This window comes from Prionailurus viverrinus, chromosome C1 (genome assembly GCF_022837055.1).
Source record: "Prionailurus viverrinus isolate Anna chromosome C1, UM_Priviv_1.0, whole genome shotgun sequence".
Classification (NCBI taxonomy): Eukaryota; Metazoa; Chordata; class Mammalia; order Carnivora; family Felidae; genus Prionailurus; species Prionailurus viverrinus.
The window spans coordinates 170,863,172-170,889,642 of record NC_062568.1 but is presented as its reverse complement, the minus strand read 5'-3'; the positions used below and the strand labels follow the sequence as shown (position 1 = coordinate 170,889,642).

Below are 26,471 nucleotides of genomic sequence, written 5' to 3'. Positions count from 1 at the left end.
AAAACCCATAGATTGTACGATACCAAGAGTGAAGTCTAATGTAATCTATGGACTTTGGGATAATGATTTGTTAATATAGGCTCATCAACTGTAACACATGTACCACTCTGGTGGGATACGGATAGTAGGGGAGGCTGTGCAAGTATGGAGACCAGGGGTAGTTGGGCACTCCCATACTTTTGGCTTAATGTTGCTGTAAATCTAAAACTGCTTGAAAAAATAGTCTACTTAAATAACAGAAATGCTTTGTATGGGAAAATGCTATGTACACATTAGGGGTTATTACTGCTCAAACAGGCAGGTGCTGTACTTTAGGGACACAGCTTGGCATTTATAGTGAGATGCTTAGAAACAGAACAGCTTTTTGGGGGTGTTTTTCTTCTCTAAATAGAGTTAGTGTGCTAGAGGCCAAGGTTAACACCTTTATGGCTATGACAGTCAGCTTTCAAGTCTTCCCTCTGCCCTATTGCACAGGTATGCAAATGCGTCAGGGAGGGGTAAACTTCAAGCTTTGTGAACTAACTCTTTAGGACATTAGTTAATTGCAGAATTGGCCTTCAGTCTCTTCCCCTCTCTAGGCCTCAGTTTCCCTGCTTAAAAGGAAAGTAATTTTAGGTGTTTTCTAAAACACTTTCCAGCTCTGAGCTTCTATGATTCTTCTTTTAATTTTTCCAGTGGGCCATGCTCTCTCTGGCTTCTAGGTCTTTGGACATGTGGTTCCGTCCACTAGGACCAATGTCCCCATTTGCCTGGCTTACTGCTTGCTATTCTGCCTTTCTGGTTTCAGCGTAGATATCACTTTGGGGGAAGTCCTCTTGACCTCTCTAAATAGAATTAACTGCATTAACTGCCCTCCACCACGTTTCCAAGCCCCCCACCCATCTTCTGTTTCTGTGCTTCATATGCTAAAATGATAACTTTTTGCTTACTTGTCTTTTCCCCACTCTGGACTGCCACCCTGCTGAGTGCAGAGTGTTGTAGTTATATCACACAACACACACACACACACACACACACACACACACACACACAAAGGTCCAGGTTTTCTTGGGGATAACCCAGCTCTGTCTCTGCCTGGGAGTTTCCAGGCCCAAAATCCTCTAGGGGAGGCTATGCCTCCAGAAACATCCAACCACCAAGTAAGAAGCTGTGAGTAGGAAAACCATCTCTCATTAGTAAAGGAACAATTTACATTATTAAAAGAATGATTAATGTTAGGAGTTACTTACAACAAAGCCTTTCTAAAGGACCAAAGAGTCCTTTTAAGTGTGATCTTTATAAGTATTGGTTTTTGAAAATTTATCAGAGGGAGGATTTAAAATCTGAAGTCTCTCAGTCCAAGGATCTCTCAAAGGTTAAGGCAAAGGATCAGAAATGATAATAATTAGAAGAGACCTTTGAGCCCTCGGTTTGGAATTTTCCATTCCATTGACAGGAAGGCAGACACCTTCTGTCCCAGGACCTTCCTGCTGTCCCGGGTTGGCTACATCCACCCTGCACCTTTGTTCAGCTCCTCCCATTACCGCCCGGCTGTGGCCTCTCTGCCCACCAGCCCCAGAGCCAGCTCTGGCTGTGCCAAAATGGGGCTGCCCCGGGCAGGGCTGTGGCTGAGGAGGCTCTGGGTCCTCTTTCAGGTGGCCCTGCAAGTGGCTGTGGGCAAAGTGTTCCTGATATTGTTTCCCTCGAGAGTCAAGCAACACATCGTGGCCATGAACCGGAAGAACCCCCACTTTTCCTATGACAACTGGGCCCCAACTCTGTACAGCGTGCAGTATTTCTGGTTTGTCCTGAAGGTCCGATGGCAGCGACTCGAGGACAGGACTGAGCCAGGAGGTCTGGCCCCCAACTGCCCCGTGGTCCGGCTCTCAGGACAGAGGTGCAGCATCTGGGACTTCATGAAAGGTCAGGAGACTGTTCCAAGCTTGAGATGCGCTTGGAGTGGGGGTATCAGCAGTGGGTGGGGAAGTGGGTTGGAAAGTCCTGAATTCTATTCTGGCTGCTCCCTTTTGGCTTCTTGTCTTCTCACTTCCTGCATCTAGGACTTCTAGATTCTGTTCTTCTGAGCGGCATCACCACCTTCCCAGGCCCTTAACCCACAAACCAGCTACACTGGCCTTCAGCTCCTTCCATATGCTCTTTATTTATTTTTTTTTAATTTTTAAAAAATGTTTATTCATTTTTGAGAGGTGGGGGAGGGCAGATAGAAAGGAGAATGTGAAGTAGGCTCCATGTTGTCAGCACAGAGCCCAACGTGGGGCTCAAACCCACGAACCCATGAACCGTGAGATCGCGACCTGAGCCAAAGTCAGATGCTCAACCGACTGAGCCACCCAGGCGCCCCCTTCCACAGGCTCTTAGGCTCTTAGAGTCGCTCTGCCTGGTCAGCTCCTGCTCATCCTTCAGACTTCCGCTCAGTGCCACTTCTTGCAACAAGCCAGCCCTGGATCCCCCACCAGGCTAGGTTACCTCCTTTTCCGTGCCTGACGTCCTAAGCTTCTCTTTACTGCACCTGACCTGGTAGGTAGTTCTGTGCCGCCCCCACTAGCCTGCACGCTCCATGCAGGTGGAGCCCGTGGTCTAACCCACTTTGCATCCTTTTGGCTGCTGCTGGCCCATGGCAGGCACTCAGTAAATATATGTTGAAGCACTCTCTCTCCCTCTCCTATGTATACAAGTTCTATCGATGTGGGGTCTTACAGACCCCCTTTTTTTTTTTGTCCTCACAGCTCTTCCTTCTACCAGGCCTTCCTCCTCTTCCCCCTGTTGCCCTCTCTTCCTACCCCACTTGCGACTGGCTGCGAGATTGCCCCTTAGCAAGCGCATCCCCAGCCTCGGCAGCTGCCCTCTGCACTCAGAACGAACCCGGGCCCAGCCTTGTGCTCAAGGTCCTTCCTGAGCCAACTCCCGCTTTCCTTCCCCATCTCACCTGCGGGCTGCGCCTCATGCTGTGGCCTGCAGACCAATTCTTGGGCCTTGCACATCCCTTGTGCTTTCCCTTCTCGGCCTTGCTCATGTTGTTGGCTCTTCCCCTTTATCGCCAACAGTCCAAACGCCTCATCAACAGGGGCCTGCTCTCACACACACGCCCTTCTGTGAGGCCATCTCAGAGCCCTACAGCTAGGCAGGCGCTCTCTCTCCTGGACGCATGGCTCTGCATCTGCCTCTCTCCTCGGACACTGATTCTTGCCACCCAGCCTCTGGCTGCCCAACGGGGAGCCTCGTGACAGTACTGTGTCCGATTCATCTCTGATTTCCCGGGACGCAGACCCAGCGGATGGAGTAGAGAAGGCCCCTGAGGCAGGTGGCTACTCTAGTGTTTTTCAAAGCACGTCTTTGGAGACCAAATCCCACAGATAAGCTTTACTACATCGAGTTCCCCGATTCAAGTAGTTTGAGAAACGCTGCACGCTATACCCTCCTCCTGGAAATTCATACAGCACGCGAATATTTTTAAAGCTCTGAGAAGCCCTGAAGCTTCAAAACAAACAAAACTTGGGGCAAAAAAACCCAAAGTGACAAAGCACTGACTGATGTTCCTCACACACACAACCCCCAGGTCTCCCCCTGAGGAAATGCCTGTCATCATCACACATGATCCAAAGAACACCCTTTGGGAAAAGTTGACCTGATCCAGCCCTCTCACTTTAGAAGGGAATGGAGAACGCTGAGAGGCAAAGGTAACAGAGCCAGTGAGCGACCAAGTCAGACCCAGAATCTGGGCTTCTTCATCTCCTTTTCTTCAGTCAGCAAACATTCACGAGCACCTCCTGTGTGCCCGGCCCTCAGCTAGACGCCAAGGACTCAGAGTTAGGTAAGAGCTTGCTCCTTCACTCAAGAAGGTTACGGTTTCCCAGCACAGATGGACGTGGTAAAGGAATCCTCACAGTTCTGTGAGATGGGGGAGGCTGTAAAGGTATAAAGTTTGCCTGCAGGGCTTGGAATGTTTCCTGGAGGAGGTGGCTTTGGAACTAGGCCTTGAAAAATGAGTAAGATTTTTATAGCTTGGGAAGGGAAAGGCGTTTCAAGTAGAGCAACAGGCAAGAGTTTCTTGCACATGACTTTAATTTTTTTTTTTTAACATTTATTTATTTTTGAGAGACAGAGTGTGAGCAGAGTAGGGGCAGAGAGAGAGGGAGACACAGAATCTGAAGTAGGCTCCAGGCTCTGAGCTGTCAGCACAGAGCCCGATGCGGGGCTTGAACCCACGAACTGTGGGATCATGACCTGACCCAAAGTCGGACGTTCAACCGACTGACCTACCCAGGTGCCCCAGTTGCTCATGACTTTAAACTGCAGTGCACAAATGGCCTATATTTATCCAACATTTGCCAAGTGACCACTGATAATAAGAACACTGAGAATAACAGTTAACTTTTATTGAGTGTCCACTATGTGCCAAGCACTGAGCTAGAAGCAGGCCAATTTGATGAATATCAATCATCTACTGACCAGTTCCATGAAAGCCAACTTGCCTCATGGCCAGTTCACAGAATGTACTCGCTTCTTGTAACTGTTTGCTTTCAGTGGACCAGTTTACATTTAAAAAATTTTTTTTAATATTTATTTATTTTTGAGAGAGAGAGAGTGAGATAAGAGTGTGAGCAGGGGAGGGCCAGGGGGAGGGAGACACAGAATCTAAAGCAGGCTCCAGACTCTGAGCTGTCAGCGCAGAGCCCGAAGCGGGGCTTGAACCACGAACTGCAAGAACATGACCTGAGCCGAAGTCAGACACCTAACCGTCTGAGCCACCCAGGCGCCCCTGGACCACTTCACATTTTAAATACTTTAAATATTTGCCTCTGCTCCCTGCTATTGCACCTGAGACTGAAGAATGGAGAGAGAAGGAGACCAAGAGACAAAAGAAAACTCTACTTATAAAATGAGTTGGCTTTTAGCACATGGACTCAGAAATAATGGTACTGATGGGGCGTCTGGGTGGCTCAGTCGGTTGAGCGTCCGACTTCGGCTCAGGTCATGATTTCACTGTTCGTGAGTTCGAGCCCACGTTGGGCTCTGTACTGATGGCTCAGGGCCTGCAGCCTGCTTCAGATTCTGTGTCTCCCTCTCTCTCTGCTCCTCCCCTGCTTGCACTCTGTCTCTCTGTCTCTGTCTCTCTCTCTCTGTCAAAAATAAGTAAACGTTAAAAAAAATAAAAAGAAAAAAGAAATAATGGTACTGAATCGTCCTGAAATAATAGATACTGGTGATACAGAAATCAACACAACTGGTGTCGGCCCTAGAAAAATCTCATAACCCAGAGGGGGAGATGGTGTAGTGAGAGAGGGAAGCAGAGGGTTCTGGAAGATGTGGGGTGGGTAGGAAGGTGGTCAGAGGAAGGCTTCCTGGGGAAGAGGATGGCGAGCCCATTGTCTAGAGACAGTGAAGCTTTGGAGTGTGTGGGGAACAGGAGAGTGGGGAGCAGAGCAGGACAGAGGGGGGGAGCTGCGATCTAAGATGTGGAGGTGACGTCAGTTTGGCAGAAGTGGGACTGGGGGAGGCATGAAGTGGTGAAGGATGAGACTGGAGCCATCATCAGGGACCAGCACTTAAGGGACCTGATGTGTCTTACTGAAGAGGGTAGACTTCATCCTGAAGGTATTGGTGAGTTCCAGAAGGATTTTCAAGCAGGGCATTAACATGATCAGTTCTGCTTAATAGAAAGATATCCTATAACTGCTTTGGAAACCCACCAGACCACTAAAAATCTCTGACGTATGCTTTAGGTATAAATCTGAGCTCATTTTACAGCTACAGACTGGAAGATCTAGAAGACTCTATGGGTAATCTAAAGCAGTTCTTTCATTCTTTCAGATGCAAAGGCCCGGCGAGGGAAATTACTGACTCAGGGTCATATGGCAAGTTCTTATAGAGCCTGAATTAGAAGTTGTGCCTTCTGACTCTCAGATACTGTGCTTTTTGTTGTTGGATCAGACAACAGAGGCTCAGAGAAATTCCCAGCCACCTCCTATCCTCTGCATGTACGTGCACATGCACACACATGACACACACACACACACACACACACACAGCAAAATATTGATTAACTGGTGTGTTGTGGTAGAAGGCGATGGTGGGTAATTTATTTTCTAGGCACTTGAGAGTTAATATGAAACTGGATTTATTTCAGCCCCTGTTTCCTACCCTCTAAAATCTCTCCCAGTGTACTTAGGAGGTGCCATCTAGCAACTATAAATGGGCTTTGTCTGCTGAGAGAGCCTGCCATGGGGGCTAATTTACTGGCATGGAGGTCAGGATGGTGGGTTCAAGTCCAGCTGCTGCAGAGCTGTTTTCCCATTTATACAGACAAGCTGGACTTGGCGGCACTTGCCTGACATTTGAAATGGTGTTCTCTGCACCGTGGCTTGTGCACACAGGCAGAGTGCCAGCCCTCTGTACCGCTACCCCCTTGCACCCATCCTTCCCCTCTGCTACCACGTAAGTGGGGAACCCAGTTTAAACTTTGCCCTCAATACTGATCACTGCACCCAACCACACTATAAATAATTAAACGAATGTCTCTGTCTCTTCCAATGTCCTAATCGGTGTTGAATTTTTGTTCCAATTAAAAACAAAATTCCAGACAGCTAATATTTAGCACTGGTCCTGACCTTAAGTCTTTTGGGTTTTTATCTAAAGCATGACTCTGGGGTCATTGGAGGCCAATGGCTGACCACTTGGCCTTGACTTACCTCTGAGCCTCCCCTGATGAGGCCTGGGCAACCCTGTCACATGGGTGAGGACTTGTGTAATCAACCAACAGGGAACTGAGGCCCACTTGGTACTCCCTAGGGCCTCCTAAGAGAAAATCTGTGAGCCAAGGACAAGGAGAGATTTGTATCTCCTGGCCAGCTTTCTCCTTATGTACTGAAAAATGAGGACTATATAACCAATTGTTTCTATCTGTACTTGGGCACCAGGAAACTCAGTCAAATATTAGTTCGGTTGCAGTGAATGCATGGGACCTTAGAACTGGTTTATTTGTCTTCCATAATTCCCTTCTGTTCTGTGCCTCCCAGAAGGGCATGATTTTTTTAAAATATTTTACTATACGTGTAAGCTGCTTCAAACCCATTGCACAACAAGGTGAGGGTGTAACTCATGGAATGAAGCATCGGCAAGGTAAGATGCCCTCTGTTCCCCTCCATCAGCAAGTTCTATCTTTCCCCTTCTCTGCTGCCCACATACTTGCCAGGGCTCCCATGATCTCTCACGTGCGTTTCTCTGGCGCCCCCTAACTGGGTCCTGCCCACTTCCATTCTCATCCTCAGGCCTTTCTCCAAAGAGTGATGTCCAAGTGTAAATCTAATCATGTTTCATTATTATATGCCCCTACCGTAACAGTCAGGGCTCTGGCTTGCGAGCCACAGAAACTCACTCTGGTTTTCTTAGTCACAAACATACGGATGCAAAAGAACATATTAATAAGGTGTTGCAAGATCTCCAGAGTCAACCACAGTTGGAGCCCTGGGCCTGGACTGTCTTTTAGCATCAACAGTCAGGCCAGGATGCTGCTGTCACTGTGGTTGCCTTGAGAACCAACCCCCCACCCCCAGGACCCCACCATCCCTGACAGGGGCACTACCACTGGGCCATGGATGAATTCTGCCATCCCAATGACCCCAGAATCAAAGATCTATGTGGGAGAGTCCAATCAGCCCAGCCTGGGTCTCTGCTTTTGCCTTGGCTACTCAGGACAGAGAACAGACCTGGCCCCTCTCTCCTCTACAGAGGCATACTCTCCCATTAATAGCATACAAAATAAGAAATTCCAACTAGGAAGGAGGCTTAGGAACTGGGCAGCCAAAATTGCAACAAATATCCACCATCCTTGTTTTATATCTCCATGATGTCACATCGTACGTGGAATAAAATCCAGATTTTTCACCAAGGCATAGGAGAGCCTGCCTTCCCTGGCCCGTACCTACCTCTCCAGTCATGCCTCTCGTTACCCACTCTCCCACCCCCTCCCCAGGCCTGGCTCTGGTCGCAGTGGCCTTACAGGTCCTTGAACACGCCAAGCTCTGTCCTGCCTCGGGGTCTTTGTACATGATACAGTCCTTTTGTCTGGAATGCCCTTCTCCTCCCTTTGCCCGTGGCTGGCTCTTTCCTATCCTTCATTTGTCAGGTTAAATGGCATCTCCTCAGAGGCCTCTCCCGACCCACCTGTCCAAAGTAGGTCACTCCTTGATTGTCTCTTTCGTAACACTTATCGCAAGTTGAAATTACCACATTTATGTGTTTACTTGTTTTTTTGCCATTAAATAGACCTCAAATTGCATGCAGGCAGGGGCCTGCTGGCTTTGTTCTCTGCCGAATCCCTGGTGTGTGGCTGAGAGCCTCGCACAGGATAAGTCTGAATAACTTGCTTATAGGTGGAATGAGAGCATGCTCGGGGACATGAGGTTGAATGAGGAACAGGCCCTGCCCACAAGGGGCCACAAGTAGCCTGGCGGGCACAGACCCGTCACGGTGCGCAGCCTGCTGTGCTCTGACAGATGTGAGGGACGGGCTCGATGATGTCGGCCCCGGCCACAGGTAACCACCAGGTGCTGGCAGCTCCCTGGAGTTACCCCCAATCGAAGGTGGGAGAGTTGCAGAAGGCTCCCACCCAGGGCCGGCTTCGTGGGTGTGGGACCAGTGGGTCACACAGGGTTCCACATTCGGAAGGGCCCCGTGCCTGGGGTTCAGTATTCTGCAGTAGCTGTTTGAAATCCTTCATCATTGTACCTTTGAATCTGCATTTTGCAAGTGAGGCCTGCTGGGACAAGGGGACGGGCCAGGGGACTTGGAGCCTTGGCTCATGCAGGATCCTGCCTCCCACAGCTTCCTCGCTCCCTGGGACATGTTCTCCACGATCCACTCTTACCCCGCTCAGATGCAGGGCTTGGCCAGCCTCCTTCCCATTGCTATCCAGTGACTGCTGCCTCCTTCTGACCCCAGACAGGGCCTGGACGCAGACACGGGGAAGGTTGGGGTCCCGTGAGCCCATCCTGCCACGTCTCCTGGCAGGGCGTGGAGGCGGCCGTCCCCATCCCGGGCTGACAGCGCCATGTGCACTGTGCTGAGTGTGTGGGGTAACGTGGTGGGAGAAGCCTCTCTCCCCTCCCCCGTCAAGGAACCGGGCACGTGTCCCTGAATGGAGGTCGCTATATGGTGTGAGGTGGGGGGTGGGCATGCGGGAAGGGTGAATGTCTAGCTCAATTTCTGTGCTCCTAGCGGGGGCATAGTGTGTTGATCTGGTGCTGCAGGGAGAGGCAAACTGGCAGCCACTGGCCACCCACACACACACACACACACACACACACATGCACACGAGCACCGAGTTTTGGGACTCCTGGGTGACTGTGAGGGCCTGCATTCACCCCATGAATATCCCTCTGTCCGTGGGAACGTGACATTAAGAAGTAGCTAAAAAATACCATGCCAGTGCAGGAGAGAGACCACAGAAGAAAATCTGTTTATTTTAATATATTTAGGGGCACTCCCCCTCCCCACTTTGTAAGCAAGGGGCTCAGCATTTTCATTTTGTACTGGGCCAGCAAATTATGTAGCCAGTCTTGTCCTCATCCTTCCTTCCCCTTGGTGGCATCCCCTTCACTGCCCCTCCCCCACTTCATAGCTCAGGAATAAGACAGCCGATATCAACAGCTTACATTTATTGAGCACCTACTATAAGCCAGGCACCATTTTAAGCCCTTATCTGTACTACCTTCTTCAATCCTCAAAACGATCCTATATTATGTCTGTTTGTGAATGAGGAAACAGAGGCTTTGAATGGAAGGAGTACTAAATTGAGAGTCTAGAAGCCAGAGTATTAATTTTAACTCCACCATTGACCTGCTGCGTGGCCTGGAACAAGCCTATAAACAAGGGGGAAAATTGCCTACCTTGCGGTATACTAACCTCATCCCATGAGAAAACATGGGATGTGTGCCTGCCTTATAAACTGCATGAGAGGGACTCTCTTTATCATTATTTTAATTACCACCTAGTCAAAAAAAAAATAATAATAATTACCACCTAGTGGCTGCAGGTGGTCTACTGAGACCCCTTGATAACATGGCCTTATTGTGGAGAGGAGCAAACTGGCTCCAGCCCGTGTTCAGTCTTGCCCTGTAGGCTTCAGCCCCCCACTGTGGCCTGGCTTCATCTCTGAGGGAAAATAAAGGTGGTAACAGAATTTGGGCGCCTGGGTGGCTCAGTTGGTTAAGAATCTGACTCTTGATGCTTTGGCTCAAGGTATGATCTCACAGTTTGTGGTTTCAAGCCCCACATCAGGCTCTGCAGTAACCGTGTGGAGCCTGCTTGGGATTCTCTCTCCCTCCCTCTCTCTCTGTCCCTCCCTCTGTTCTTCCTCTCTCTCTCTCTCTCTCTCTCACAAAATAAACATTAAAAAACATTTTTTTTAATGGTGGTGATAGAAGTGAGGGCAGGAGTAAAGAAGTTACTGGCAAATCAATGCTGTGTGTAGATGACTGGTTGTTGCTGGTTCCGTTCCTGTTTCAGGCAACCGGCCATTGGTGCTGAATTTTGGAAGTTGTACCTGACCTTCATTTCTTTTCAAATTTGACCAGTTCAAGAGACTTATTGAAGACTTTTGCTCCATAGCAGACTTTCTCATCATCTACATCGAAGAAGCACACGCATCAGGTAGAGAGAGACGCCCTGCCCTTACCTCTTCCTACCTTCTCTTTTCTCTCCTGCTTCCCCCAGGCCCTGTCTCAAGGTTGGGGATTGGGGAGGAAGAGGAGTGAGGGAAAGAGCCCCACTATTCACTGCGTACCTGCCATGTTCAGTCCCTGCTGGGTTTACCACCACTGCTAACTCCACCGCCTGTGCCTTCAACCGGGCACACAGAGCAGAAGACCTGGAGGGACAAGTCTCCCTGGCAGAGGACCCACGATTTTGAATGGATAAATAGGGAAATCAAGGGAGAGAAGCTAGGAGGAGGAATTTAGACCGGAATGACTGCTCTAGAGCTACTTGTGAAATCCAGCCTAAGACTCTCCAAGCTCAAAGGGACACTGGTTCATCCCAGTCAATGGTTCCCAAGCTTTAGTGAGCCTCAAAAGCACCCGGAAGGCTTGTTAAAACAGACTGCTGGAGCCCACCCCAGAGTTTATCAGTTAGACCTGAGAATTTGAATTTCTGCCAAGCTCCTGGTGATGCTGAAGCTGCTGGTCTGGGGACCACACTTTGAGAACCACTGCTCCAGGCTAACTTTCATCTGGGGCAGGCATTCTTTCTTCAGCCCCTAACAGGTGGCCACACATCTTCATTACTTCACGTTTAATCTTGTTCCTTTCCTGGGCAGCTCTCTTGGGGAGAGCTCTCCCTGAAACTCCTAGAGCTCATGGTCTAAGCCCTTTGAACTTGACAGAATGGTCAGACACACTCCTATCTCCTGATTTTCGAGGGGGTTGGACCCATGAGTGTGGCCCAACTCTCAAACCCAAAGACTGAAGAAGGCAAGTGGGACCGGTGTCATTTACTCGCCCACCTCCCACACGATTTGTCGGTCCCCAGCATCTGGCAGAGCCCATGTCGCAGAATCAGAGCTCAGCAAAAGTTGGATGAATGAGCGTGCTTAGGCCAGTATTAGCCTTGCTGGTTTATCCATGTGCTATCAAGTGTAGGCTGCTATTAATTATCAGCAAAGATGGCCCAGCAGCGCTTTCTCCAATATGCTCCCTGGATTCCTGAAGTCAGAGCTACGTGGGTTGCTTGTTAAAAATGGATATTCCAGGGACCCCTGGGTGGCTCAGTCGGTTAAAAGTCTCACTTCGGCTCAGGTCATGATCTCGCAGCTAGTGGGCTTGAGCCCTGCGTCGGGCTCTGTGCCAACAGCTCAGAGCCTGGAACGTGCTTCAGTTTCTGTGTCTCCCTCTCTCTCTGCCCCTCCCCAGCTCGTGCTCTGTCTCTCTCCCCCTCTCTCTCAAAAATAAATAAGCATTAGAAAAATTAAAGAAAAAAAAGGATATTCCAGGGCCCCCACCCAGGCCCATTGCATCCTGATTTATTGCACCCAAAGGTTTGAGAACTTCTTTCAACTTAATACTGTGTTCATTTCACTGGCGTCTTCTGTCCCCATTAAGGGTTTGGGGCAACCTAAAATATTAGCTAGCATAGGGGAATAGGTACACAAGAGATTCATTATACTGTTCGCTCTACGTTTATGTACTTTAAAACTTTACCATAACGCAATTGAAAAGAGTGTAGGTAACAGGAGAGCAAATGCTAGCTCAGTGTGCCTCCGGGCCAAACACTCCTTTGGGAGAGCAGCAGCCAGGAGCTCCAGAGAGAGAATTTGGGCACCTTCAGGTGTCTGTGGTCTCCATGGCCGAGAGGAGACATTGACTTGATGTCATCACAGCCGGCAGCCAAAGCTCAGCCAAAGCTCAGCCAAAGCTGATTTAACTGTCTTGGGGCAGCACTTAAACTTGAACGTGCGCGTCAATGACCTGGGGACCTCAGCCGGTTCTGGCTCAGCAGTGCCGCAGTGCAGCTCCCCAGGGGAGGTTGAGGCTGCTGGTGCGGGGACCACACTTGTAGTGACAAGGTCCTGGAGGATCCAGCTTTAATCTCTAAAGGAACAAGCTGTTGGGGTGCCTGGGTGGCTCAGTTGGTTGAGCGGCCGACTTCGGCTCAGGTCACGATCTCGCGGTCCGTGAGTTCGAGCCCCGCGTCAGGCTCTGTGCTGACAGCTCGGAGCCTGGAGACTGTTTCCGATTCTGTGTCTCCCTCTCTCTGACCCTCCCCCATTCATGCTCTGTCTCTCTCTGTCTCAAAAATAAATAAACGTTAAAAAAAAAAAAAAAAAAAAAGGAACAAGCTGTAAACTGTGACAAGAGGGGTGGATCGTCACAGAAATGGTTTCTGGTCCTGGTATCTGTCCTGTTCCTCCTGGGGTCAGCCCCAATAGGTTTAACTTTTCCAGAACCTCAAAGCCTTTGAAGAAGGACTTCCTCACCCTGTTCTGACAGTTTTCTTGCCCCTGTGCTTTGCCACTCCTAGTTCAGGCATTTCTTCCTTCTCCCCATCTCTTTCCCCGGGGGTACTTGTTTCTGTCAACCAGACAGGAGTGAGTACGGCCTGAACCCCAAAATTAAAATGCACAGAGCCAGTATCCACCAATCCCACCAGGTCTGGGACCTGTGGCCCAAGTCAGCTGGCTTCCTTTTCCTCCCCACGCCACATGTTTGTCCGGGTAAATTACAGGGAGGCATGAGGCATGGTGGGAAGAACACGGACTTTGGAGCTCCAGACCTGAGTACGGCTCCTGGCTCCATCACGTGCTGGCCACGTGACCTTGGACAGCTTCCCTGCCGTGCCCACTTCTGCCACACTGAAACAGGATGGCAACACCAACCTCACACTCGCTTGACGATGTTTAATGAGAACCTGCTGCGTGCCAGCCCTGGGCTGGGCTCAGGGATATTGAGACAAACGACACACACAGTTCCTGCCTCTCAGGAGCTCACAGTTAAAGCTGGGGAAGCCGGTCACTGCTCCTCTCTGGGCCTCCATGGTCTCAGCTTCAGGATGAGAACGAGAATCCCGCCTGACCTCCCGTGGGTGGCTGTTGTGAAGCCCCAGTGGGCTAATTGTTGCACCAGACTGACTGCCTACCCGTGAGGCCAATGTAGGCCGGTGTTACCGTCATCTACAAAGTTTTGGTGTCTTGGGGCAGGTAATAATTACTTTACACTATGGCCAGGCACTTGTATCTTGGTGTGAATTTCTCCTGAGAGCTGGTTTTCCTTGGAGTAAGGTTCCTGAGCAGAGGACTCTGCTGATAGACTTAATCAACTTATATTACCCTGGGAGGCAGCTATTACTGTAAACACAGGCCACGTGGCTTCCGAAGGAACCCATGACCACATTACCCGGGTCCCAGGCTCCCCAGAAATGAGGCAAGTATAAGGGCAAGGCCGGTAGCACTTTATGGTTGTTTTTTTTCAAACTGTGGGCCCATTAACTAATGAGTCCCACTTCCTGTAAGTAGGCAGAGGGACACCTTGGCAAATGAGGCCAGTTGAAAATCCCCTCCTGTTTAAAGTTAAGCAGTCAAAGTGGTTTGGGGCATCTCCAGAGCAAAGTAGCAGTATTCTGCAGGACACAATAAAAACTGGGTTCTTTCCCACCTGTCTGTTACTTAGGGCACTCAGGCAAAATAAACCAGTATTTTTCAAGCAGCTTCTATGAAGGGATTTCCGTATAAGTTATCTCATACAAGCCATTGCACAGCCATCTGCAACATAGGTTCTATTAATCCCATAACAGATGGGGAAGCTGAGAATTTAAAGAGATTTCAGGGGTGCCTGGGAGGCTCAGTTGGTTGAGCATCCAACTTCGGCTCAGGTCGTGATCTCACGGCTTATGGGTCCGAGCCCTGCATTGGGCTGTGTGCTGACAGCACAGAGCCTGGAGCCTGCTTCGGATTCTGCTTCTCCCTCTTTCCCTGCCCCCTCACTTGCTCGTGCTCTGTCTCTCTCTCTGCAAAATAAATAAGCATTAAAAATTTTTTTTAAAGAGATTTCAAGATCCTGCCCGATATCATACAGCTGAGTGTGTCAGGGAAGGCTTCCTGGAGGACAGTTGAGTGGTTCTCAACTGAGGGTGGTTTTGTCCCCCAAGGGGTATTTGGCAATGTCTGGAGATGTTTTTGGTTGTCACAAATTGTCAGAGCGGTGCTGACACCTAGTGAGTAGAGGCCAAAGATGCTGCTCAACATCCGGGAACACTCAGGATGGCACCCCCCCCCCCCCACCAAATGTCAATAGTCCCAACGTTGAGAAGCACCGTGGTAGAGGTGAGCCTCTTAATTTTTTTTATGTTTATTTATTTTTGAAAGAGAGAGAGACAGAGACTGAGCAGTCTCAGGGGAGGGGCAGAGAGAGAGGGAGACACAGAATCCGAAGCAGGCTCCAGGCTCTGAGCTGTGTCAGCACAGAGCCGGATGTGGGGCTTGAACTCACAAGCTGTGAGATCATGACCTGAGCCGAAGTCAGACGCTTAACCGACTGGGCCACCTAAACGCCCCAAGGTGAGCCTTAAAAGGACAGGTAGGATCTCAAATGTGGAAGAGATGGTAAGGAGACAGGGAAGAGAGGGGGCGGCATCATTTGAGGAGGATTCACTTCAGCTAGACGTGGGAGGACAGGGAGCCGTGACCGGAAGTATGCATGGAGAGAGATGGTCAGGATCATTACACGCTATGCCAAGGAGCCGGTCCTGTAACTGGTTTGTAAGCAGAGAAACAAATCTGATTACATTTTGTGTTGGTAGCATTGCCAGAGATCTTTGGATGATGGGTTAGAGAGGAGCAAGATCAGGAGGGAGGCAGGAATACTTCTTAGGAGGAGTTGAAAGTAAGGTCATTGCCAGGCCAGCAGTTGTACTTGGCTGTTGGCTCACCCTGAGTGGCAGGCACCCTGGGGCTGTCTGGACAGCCCACCAGCAGCAGTGCCAGAAGTCATAGGAAAGAGAAGGTTCTGTTGCCCTCACACCGTGGGTGAAGGCAGCACCGTGATGAAGAGGGTAGAAGTGAGAGGCAGCTTGGGGGTTGTGGGTCAAGGGGTCCCAGGTGTTTCACCCACCTGGCTGGAGCAGAGGCTGGAGGAATGTAGGTGAGAGGGGCCGGGTCACTGGGGAGATCTATCCCGAGGATGACAGGGAGCCATGAAAAGCCACGGCCGGAGAATGCCATGGTCAGGTTTGCATTTTGGAAAGAACATTCTGGTGGAGAATAATTAGAAGAGGGAGATTGTCTAGATTCTGGATAGTAGTTCTCAGACTTCAGTGCGTGTGTTAGAATCATTTGGAAGGCTGTGAAAACACATTGGTGGGCCCCATTCCCGGTCAGTCTAGGATGCGGCCTGAGAATTAGCAATAAAGCCCCAGGTGAGGCCAGCACTGCTCGTCTGGATGGAATGCCTGCAGAGAACTACTGCTCTAGACCCTTGCCTCTCAGAGTGTGGTCCAGGGAGCAAGCAGCCTTGGCCTCCTAAGCACCAGCTAGACTCTCAGTGCCACCCTAGACAGACCGAATCAGGATGTTCCTTTAACAAGGTCCTCATGAGGATCAAATGCACATTCAAATTCGGGAAGCACTGGCCTATTGGACTCTCTCATGCTGAACAGCTGAGGTCTGGGAGTCAGGAGCCCTAGGCTTTATTTTTGGGTCAGTCAGTATCTCCTTATGTGATCTCATGCATTCACACATAATAGGAAACTGGGCCAAATCATGGTCAAGGGCTCATCTGGGACCCTCCATTAAAAAGGGGTGGGGATGGGGATGGGGGTATTTAATCCGCGGAAAATATGCGCCATGCCTGTGAGGCCCGCTGCCCATCCTTTCTTTTGCAGATGGCTGGGCTTTCAAGAACAACGTGAACATCAGGAATCATCGGAATCTCCAGGACCGCCTGCAGGCAGCCTGCTTGCTGCTGGACAGGAGCCCCCAGTGCCCTGTGGTGGTAGACACAATGAAGAACCAAAGCAGCCGGCTCTACGCAGCGCTGCCCGAGAGGCTCTATGTGCTCCAGGCGGGCAGGATCCTCTACAAGGTGGTGCCCAGGGGCAAGGGGCCCAGGGCGGGTGAGGGCGGAAAGGGCTTCGTATCAGGCAGATCGGCATTCAAGTTGTTGCCCAGCCATTTACCGGCATGTGACCAGGGGCAAGTCCTTTCCTGTCTTGGAGTTTCCCTTTCCTCTTCTGCAAAATGGAGGTTCTGGCCCCCCACCTCACGGGAGGTGAAATAATGGGACTTTCCTGTCCCTAGCATTTGGACTGGAGCCGCAGCCTCCTGGCTGCCTTCTACACCCAGAAGACTGGCCCAGCCCTAGTTCAGTTTGAAGCTGAATGAGAGGATGTAGTTTCCATTTCCTAAACAATGCTCGGAGGACATTGACTTGCCCAAGGTCACACTGCGCAAGGCTCTGATTTCAGTTCTAAATCCTTTGAATGGGACAGGCCAGGAGTGGGAGGGTCTGAAGCTGCTAATCTCCGAGGCCGGCCTGAACCTGGTGGGGGTTGTAGCAGGGGGAAGAGAGCAAACCCTGTAGTTAAGAGCTGGAAATGCCAAAGCAGGGATTCAAGGCAGGAATTGAGTCCTGGCTTCCTTTCTGGTGATTGTGTCCCCATTAGGACTTCCAGCCTGGCCAGGGAGGGGGGTGTAAGCACAGCCTCTGACCACTCGGGCACTGTTGGCCTCCCCTGAGAGGGCGGAAACTGTTTTATAGCTGCCTTAGGGGTTTCAAGCCTTGGAGAGCACATGAAGCCCAACCATGTGGATGCTCCCCTGCCCACGTGTCAAGCTGGCCCTACTTACGCGGATAAAATGAGCAACAATTTGCAGATGAATCCCCAGGGTGCCAAGGGCCACAGGACAAGAATTCAGGTCCTTCTCCCTTTCTCCTCCCCAGAGACATGGCTCTAAGATGGCACGATGGAGGCCAAGCAGGGTTAGGCCCCGTGCAAGGACCGGCAACACAAAAACGATTTGAAAATGGCCCACCCCTTACTTGGAGGTGCTCACAGTCTGGAGGATGAGGAGGACACACATAGAGTGTCCAGTGTCCCAAGTACTGTGACACTCCAGAGCAGGGATCAGCAAACCTTTTCTGCAAAGGGCCAGGCTATAAATATTTTTGACTTTGTGGACCAAATAATCCCGGTGACAACCATTCAATCCTGCTGTCCGAGCACAAAAACAGCATAGACAGTATGTAAATGGAAGAGTGTGAGCATCAGGACACATTTGGCTCTCAGACTGTACATTTCCTGACCCCTGAGGAAGAGAGGTAGGCTCTGTAGAGGTGGTGACAGTTGCTTGAGGCTTAAAGGCCAGGAAGCCAGCCACATGAGCATGGTGAGTGAAAATCATGGCAAATATAGGGAAGAAGGTGAGCAAAGGCACTGAGGCATGTTAGGGCAGGATGTGAATGGAGAGTCGGGGCATTTAGGTGACTGGGGCTGCTTCCGGGCCAAGGAGTCCAGCCTACCTCTTAGGGCAGAGGAGAGCCAGTGGGAGTTTCGAGCAGGAGACAGGCATGACTAGATCTGTATTTTAGAAAGATCACTGGCTATAGGGTGAGGCATTGACTGGAGGGGGCAGGGACTGAGGACTGGGGATAGTCAGGAGGTGGGATGGCTTCCCAAGTAGGGAATGAAGAGGGCTGAACTAGGGCATGGGGATTGGAGAGGCAGAGGTGGTTCTGATGGATAGAGAAGATAACGCCTATCTAAAAGTCTAATTATGGAAGAACAGCTTATTTGTAGAGACCCCTTTCTCCTTTGAAACTATTCACTTTACCCCCTCTGGTTCTCCTCAGACTTCTCTGTCCAGTCTGCCCATTAAATGTGAGTGCCATTCCACACTCTCCCCCTGGGTGATCCCATCCACTTTGTGGTTGCATCTGCCATTGTCTACACCATCCTGACAACTCCCATGTAGCTATCACCAGCCCAGTTCTCTCAGCTAAGCTCCAGACCTGCTAATTCCTGCAAGTTGGAAATCTGGGAATGCTGATTTATCTCTCTTGCAGGGTAAACCTGGCCCTTGGAACTACCATCCAGAGGAAGTTCGTGCTGTTCTGGAAAAGCTCCACAGTTAGTCTGGGCAGATCCCCCAGGCCTAGGTGATCAGCAGGAGGGCTCCTCAAGTCCTGGCTCTCCCCCCAGCCCATGTGGCTGTTACCTCTTCACCTGTATCCCCAGCTGAACTACTAGCTCAGAGCTCTCTGATCTAGCCGAACAACTGTAGTCAGAAAACGAAGCAGCAAGTGAGCTGAATGTTAAAGACTGTACAGAATGTCAATGCTGCCCCCACGGCAGAGACCACATTCATTGCACGTGGGCCCCATCTCCAGCCACTCTGATACCAAGTGGTTACATACGGCAGTCCTTACGTCAGGTAAATTCATTCTACCAAATTTGCCGTTTATGGAACTGATCATCTAAGACACTAAATTGGTTTTTAGAACCAAGCATGGGGAGAACTCCTGTTGAGGAGAAAGAGATAAGGAATTGAAAGCTGTCGTTCATTGATGCGGAAGCTCGTATTTGAAATTGTTTCTCTGATTTCTTTGCAAGTCTCCTAATGGTCATTTGTGTTACATTACATCAGACTCATGGATAACCATTGGTATTCATCTGTTTTAACTCTGCTTCTTTTCACGTTTGTCTATGACGGCCACAGTCTAAAGTGCACACAGCTGTGACTTGACTTGAACGAAAATGTTTTAAGATGCAGTAAAGCTAATACAGAATGATTAAAACATCTCAGGCTATTTGGGATGGCTTCGGTGTGATCTTTACATTTTCTTTTCCAATTTGTGTCAGCCTGTTTCAGCTTTAATTATAGCCCAGTGTGATCTGATCAGCAAAAATACCATATGCTGGAAGTGCCTCATTTGGTCCAGGGGCCATTGCCTTCAAAGAAAAAAAAACATTTTGATTCACATTGGAATCAAGCTACCTTCACAACATGCCATAAAAGAATGGACTTGGGAGACATTTCTCCTTTTCTTTTTTAATTTTTTTAAATGTTTTATTTATTTTTGAGGGAGAGAGAGAGACAGAGTATGAGCAGGGGAGGGGCAGAGAGAGAGGGAGACACAGAACCTGAAGCAGGCTCCAGGCTCCCAGCTGTCAGCACAGAGCCTGAAGCGGGGCTCGAACCCACAAGCCGCAAGATCATGACCAGACCCGAAGTCGGACACCCAACTGACTGAGCCACCCAGGTGCCCCGGGAGACATTTTTCTAACATGAAAACATTCTCTTTGGCTCTGCCTTAGTTGCCACAATGGTAATACTATTAACGTTGCTATTTTATTCTTTTTTAAAAAAAGTTCTCTCTAATCATCTACCAGCTACCCACTTTCAGATATGTTAACTCACCTAATCTTCATATATTTCAAAGAGGAAATTATTATCCCCATTTTCTAGATGAGGAACTCAAGGCTCAGAGTTAAGTAACTTGTGAAAGGTCTCAGAACTAGTAAGTAACCCACAGAGATTCAAACCCCATCTCTAAGTTCAAGCCAGAGTCCTGGCTCTGCTCCCCGCTAGCTGTGGGACTTTGGCTAAGCTGCCTTGGTATCTTGAACTATAAAATGGGATATGAACAGCGCCTGCTGCATACACGATTCATGAGTAAAGCACTCAGAAAATGCTACTCTCGGAAAGAGTAAAGCACTGTACCTGCCTTGGAGAATATGCCATGGATGTGTTGGCCATTATTATTATTATTTCACAACTGCCTCCTTGGGCCCCCTTTTCAGGGAGTGGGGGATGGAGGGAAGGCATGACAGTAGGGACACTGGATAAAAATTCTTCACCCTGCCAAAGCAATGCTGGCATGAGTTTGTGAGGTTAGACAGAGAATGAGTAGCTGGGAAAATGGTGGGGCTAACGCACAGCCGAGCACTGTCCTTCCTAAGTACCAAGTTCCACAAAAGGAGACAGTGGCTAAGGCCATGCTCCTCTGAACCACTTCCCAGATGGTCCCCCGATTCATGCCTCTAAATGCACAGAAAGCTCCCAGTTTTCAGTGAACAATAGTGACTGGAACTGAGGAGGTTTTAGAATGTTAAAATAGACCCCAAGCATGCCAATTCAATTCTCTTCAGTTTAATGCTTCAGGCATTGAGCACTGAGTCTTTTCTGGGTGCTAAGAAATGCATAGATGGACAAGGTCCAGCTATATTGTTCTCCAGCATCTTAACCTTGTGGGCGACTAGGCATACATGGCAATGACCGTAACTCAAAGCAAATACGATGGGGACAGCTAAGACTAACTGATCAGGGGCGCCTGGGTGGCTCAGTCGGTTGAGCGTCCGACTTCGGCTCAGGTCACGATCTCACCGTTCGTGGGTTTGAGCCCCGTGTTGGGCTCTGTGCTGACTGCTCAGAGCCTGGAGCCTGCTTCGGATTCTGTGTCTCCCTCTCTCTCTGCCCCTCCCCTGCTTGCACTCTATCTCTGTTCCTTTCTTTAAAAAATAAACTTTAAAAAAAAAAAAGACTAACTGATCTGGGAGTATAGAGGAGAGAGCAATCCCTTGGAGCTGGGTGGGTCTGGGAAAGCCTGTCATAGGTGGGGGCATTTGGACTTGGTCCTCAAAGAGGCCCAGGCCTTCCGGAACGGAAACCTGGAGAACACGGAAAGGGAAGAGGGTGTTAAAGCAGAGAAACCTACACGGCAAAGATGGAAAAAAGACCAAGTGCAGGGGACTCAAGAGGTTTGGACTCAACTCTAATTCTGCTGAACTGGCCACAGACTATTTCATTTCTGGTAAGCTCAGCCATGAATTTAAGAATGTATGTTAATACATTTCATCCAGCATAGTTAGGGGTTCGACTGAGGAAGGATTCAGGATACCTATTTTGCCATATAGATTACATCATTGAAAGTCTCAAGTCGGGGGTGCTTGGGTGGCTCAGTCGGTTGAGTGCCTGACTCTTGATTTCAGCTCAGGTCAGGATTCCAGGGTAGTGGGCTCAAACCCCACGTGGGGCTCCACACTCAATGTGGAGCCTGCTTGGGGTCCTCTCTCTCCCTCTGCCCCTCCCCCATTGCTTTCCCTAGGGAAAAAAAAAAGTCTCAAGTAGGTTTTTCAAGAAAAAGCACATGGGTCTTGTATTCCCTGAAGTCTTACATATTTGCAGCCGCCAGTCTATTGTCTGTAAGCCTGCAGGATACCTGGCTGGGTTTTAGACTCTTGTGTTTCAGTCTCTTTACCTCAGAGATTTGCAGATATAGCTCCACTGTTGTCTAGAAGTCCTGAGAAGAAAAGTCTGAGGCCAGCCTGATTACTCCTAGCACTTCCTGCCTGAATTGCTTTTATTCTGCCCCAAACCTGTCAGATTCTTTCTTTATACTTGAGGTTCAGTAACTTCACCAAGACATAGTCCAGTGGTGATTGTTCTAGTATCGAAATGTCCTGTAATACCGCTATAGTCTGAATGGTGGTGTCCCCCCACCCCTGCCAGATCCATATGCTAAACCCGAAAGCCCAGCGTGATAGTATCAGGGCAGTCCTGGGAGGAATGCTGAATGAATCATCCTTCGGGAGGGACCCCTTTGGGATGAGATTAGCGTGTTTATAAAAGAGGCCCCAGAGAGCTAGCTTGTCTCCTTCCACCATGTGAGGACACGAGAAGTCTGCAACCCCAGAAGAGGGCCCTCACCTGACCTTGCTGGCACCCCGATCTCAGACTTCTGGACTCTGGCACTGTAAGAAATAAATTTCTGTTGTCTGTAAGCCACCCAGCGTATGGCATTCTTGTTATGCTAGTCTAAACAACTAAGGGCACATATAACATCCTCTTCTGGTCTTAAGCTTTAATTCTTCTTTTTTTTTTTTTTTTTTTTTTTTTAATTTCAAGGACATTCTCTTCAGTTGCCTGGAACATCTTTTCTGTTGTATTTTGTCCTACTCTCTTAGGAACTATAATTAGGTATGCTGTATCCCTTTTCTTCCATAGCTATTCTCTGTAACTATTTTTTTAAATCTGTGTTCTATTTCATTCCGTGATTTTTCTCAATCTCTCTCCTCTGACCCGGATTCTTCCTAAACTGGGTTTATTATTGAGCCAGATAAAGTTGGTTGGTTCTCACCCATTCCCATCTGCCCACCCTCTCCTCTGGATTTCAGGGACCTGGAAGCCTGAAGACTGACTGTGTTCTGCTTAGGTTCTGCCACTGGGAAGCGCTGGTGGGAGATTAGAAGGTGGGTAGAAGGGAGAAGCCATTTTTCCCATATCTGGCTATAGGGATGGAAGGGGACCGTGCACTGTGGCCGTCTTATCACCACGGCAGCGGGTGGCTTCTGTTCAGAGACAGTGATGGTGCCTCTGCTGGTCAATAGTGAGTGTGGCTCATGGGTGCCAACGTTGGGTTACATTCCTACCTCCTGTTTGTTTTCCCAGCCTCTTCAACATTTTGTAACAAATTCCCTGCACTATTTCCCTCTCCGCTTTAAATACGTATCTGGGGTGATTGTAGGGTCCTAACTGAATGCTGACTGTTGCAACTACCATCATCATCCCTTTGTTTCTTACGTGGCTTTACCTCTGAAATGGTTTTATTTTTCTCTTCCATTTCTTTTATTAGCTCTGGCAGCTCACTGTCCATCTTCCGTGCCTTATAATTTTTTCTTTAAATCCTTGTATCTCTTCTTGGAGCTCTTTTTGTCTTCCATGGGCCTCAGTTCTTGTGTTCTTTCATTTCTCTTGCAACATGTGTTGTATAGCCGCTTCATTTTTCTGTTTTTTTCCTCCAATGTCTTTTAGTTTCTAGTCATCATTCTCTACGGTGTGGTGGTTCTCAAGCTTCGGCATGCATTAAAATTCCCTGAAGGGCTTGTTAAAATAGATTCATGGGTCTCACCCCCCAGTATTTCTCATTCAACAGATCTGCGGGGGGGGGGGCAGGGGGGGCTAGGAAATCTGCGTTTCTAACAAGTTCTCAGATGGAGGCTGACGCTGCTGTTTCAGGGACCACAGTTTGAGGAGCACTAAGATACTGGATGTTGTTGGTGATCCACCCTGGTCCCTCTCACCAAGCCAGTGCACCCATCTGCCAGCTGCTGTATTGGTTGCTCACAGATGCCCTTTCTCCTGACAAGTGCCCTCAAGTGACAGGAGCTGTGTTACCCAAAATTCCTGAGGTGGCCCATGACTGATGCATTTGAAGCACAAAGTCCTGGTCCTTTGCCTCATGGTGGGGAGTATACCTCTCTGGTGCCACTCAGGGTCCAGAGCTCCCTATGGGATCAGGCTGGGGCTTCGGCTGAAGCCATATCTTGGATTAGCTTTCCCCTCCTGGCATATCCTGCTTCCTGACAGCACTCATTCAGGAAATCGCTCCTGCAAGAATCTCTGTTTTGGGCTCTGTTTCTAGAGAACCTGACCTAAAGCAGTACCCTTCTGGGTCTTTTCTGATTACTCTTCTTTAATGGGGCATGTTATTTGCTGGAACAGAGTGTAGAAGGATGGAGTAAGCTGGGGCTATCTGCAACTTTCAGTTAGGTTAGCGGTCTTAACAGCAACTGCACTACTAGGTATTTATCCAAGGGATACAGGTGTGCTGTTTCAAAGGGGCACATGCACCCCGATGTTTATAGCAGCACTATCAACAACAGCCAAAGTATGGAAAGAGCCCAATGTCCATCGATGGATGAATGGATAAAGAAGATGTGGTATACATATATACAGTGGAGTATTACTCGGCTATCAAAAAGAAGGAAATCTTGCCATCTGCAACTACGGGGATGGAACTGGAGGGTATTATGCTAAGCGAAATTGGTCAGAGAAAGAGAAGTATCACATGACTTCACTCATATGAGGAATTTAAGATACAAAACATATGAACATAAGGGAAGGGAAGCAAAAATAATGTAAAAATAGGGAGGGGGACAAAACATAAGGCACTCTTAAATATAGAGAACAAACAGAGGGTTGCTGGAGGGTGGTTGGAGGGGGGATGGTCTCAATGGGTAAGAGGCATTATGGAATCTATTCCTGAAATCATTGCTGCATCATATGCTAACTTGGGCGTAAATTAAACAAATTCAAATTAAAAAATAGATTAGCAGTCTTAGATACCCTCTTATTAAGTTTACTACCTCCTTTGCAACGGTGCTCCTAGAAATCCCCTCAGTCACACTCTCTGCTTTAACTGCCTTCTCACCACCTCGTATGCGCTGAATTCATATGTTGTAGCTCTAACCCCCAGGGTGACTCTATTTGGAAACAGGGCCTAGAGGTGGTAATTAAGGTTAAATGAGGGGAGCCTGGGTGGCTCAGTTGGTTGAGTGTCCGACTTCGGCTTAGGTCATGATAATCACGGCTCACGAGTTCGAGCCCCGCGTCGGGCTCTGTGCTGACAGCTCAGAGCCCGGAGCCTGCTTCAGATTCTGTGTCTCCCTCTCTCTCTGTCCCTCCCCTGCTCATGCTCTGTCTCTGTTTCTCAAAAATAAACATTAAAAAAAATTAGTAATGTTAAATGAGGTCAGGCAAGGGCAATGATACAATAGGATCAGTGTCCTTTTAAGAACAGACACCAGAGAGCTCGCTTTCCCGCTGTGGACAGAGAAGAGGTCATGTGAGCACATAGGAAGATGGTGGCCGTGTACAAGCCAGGAAGAGAGGTCTCACCAGAAACCAACGATGCTGGCACTCTGAGCTTGGCCTTTCAGTCTCCAGAAGTGTGAGAAAATAAATGTCTGTTTAAGCCCCCAGCCTGCTGGATTTTCTTACGGCAGCCCGCCTTCACCATGCTTCCTCCAGCACCTCCTCTGCTGTGTCCTGCCTGTCTCTCCTTCAGTTCCATCTCCGCTGCCATTTGGAGTTTATTAACCTTAGCCCTCTGGGGACATTCCCCCTCCTCTGAAGCTACCTGAGGGCTGAGATGGCTTGAATCTAAAAAAAAAAAAAAAAAAAAAAAAATGCTGAATAAGCATTTCATGTCTGTGACATGTTCAAGAAAAGTCTCTAGTTCCGGTAAAGCATGGCTGTTCTCAGCTTCCTTTTCACCAAAATCCCAATTTCACCGTATGTAGTGAAAATCCTTTCCAGTTAGAGGTCGTAATTATTTCCTTGAAGATGAAATTCTTTTTTTTTTCTTTTTATAATTCTTTTGTTGTGAATATGTTTTGAAAAAGGAGACAGAGTAAAAATCTCTTTCTGCCACCATCTTTAACCAGAAGTATCCATTCTATATTTATAAATGATTTATATCCCATTATAAAGTGTGATATTTGATGTCTATGTATTTGCTTTCTAATGTATGGATGCACTGTTGTTTCCAGTTTTCTGTCCTGTAAACAGCATTGCTATAAATCTTGGTTCATTTGTCACTGATCTGATTCTTTCATTAGCATGTATTCCTATAAATGGAATTTGTGTCAAAAGCTATACGCATAAAACTTCTCACACTGCCACATGCTATTTTTAGGGGGCTTGCTATCAGCTACAAGGGGCTGTTGGAGCATCACCTTAGAAGGTGGAGCTCCCAAAGGATGCCCCCCATGGAGGGGAATTCCTGAGACAGGACTCAGAACTGCAATGCTTGTTAAAAGTCTGCATAAATGAGTGAGAGATGCAAGAATTTTCATTTGTGTAATATTTCTTTGCCCTGTTTGAGTACATCATAAAACGTCATTAGATTTTTACTTTTTGTTTTGTTTTGTTTATTTATTTTGAGAGACAGAGACGGCACGAGTGGGGGAGGGGCAGAGAAAGAGGGAGGGAGACAGAATCCCATGCAGGCTCCACACTATCAGCGCAGAGCCGGATACAGGGCTTGAACTCACGAACCGTGAGATCATGACCTGAGCCGAAATCAAGAGTTAGACACACAGGGCGCCTGGGTGGCTCAGTCGGTTAAGTGTCCAACTCTTGGTTTCAGCTCAGGTCATGATCTCACGGTTCATGGGTTCAAGCCCCATGTTGGGCTCTGTGCTGA

General features: G+C 48.7%; 1 protein-coding gene across 2 annotated transcripts in view; it reads left to right on the top strand.

Moving 5' to 3' along the window:
• The first annotated feature begins 1,580 nt into the window (after nucleotides 1-1,580).
• The window catches only part of DIO1 (iodothyronine deiodinase 1), a 34,238-nt gene continuing 9,347 nt past the window's right edge, over nucleotides 1,581-26,471 (top strand). Inside the window, exons 1-4 of one of the 2 annotated variants that reach the window (XR_007154730.1) lie at nucleotides 1,581-1,902; nucleotides 10,507-10,650; nucleotides 16,369-16,568; nucleotides 18,549-19,241. Coding sequence is in view for 1 of the 2 variants with exons in the window: in XM_047870559.1 (XP_047726515.1) it covers nucleotides 1,581-1,902; nucleotides 10,507-10,650; nucleotides 16,369-16,568; nucleotides 18,549-18,617 (735 nt within the window). In the remaining variant the exon portion in view is untranslated. Of the gene's footprint in view, nucleotides 1,903-10,506; nucleotides 10,651-16,368; nucleotides 16,569-18,548; nucleotides 19,300-26,471 lie in introns of those variants that run through there. The other variant, XM_047870559.1, reaches the window with a different exon arrangement.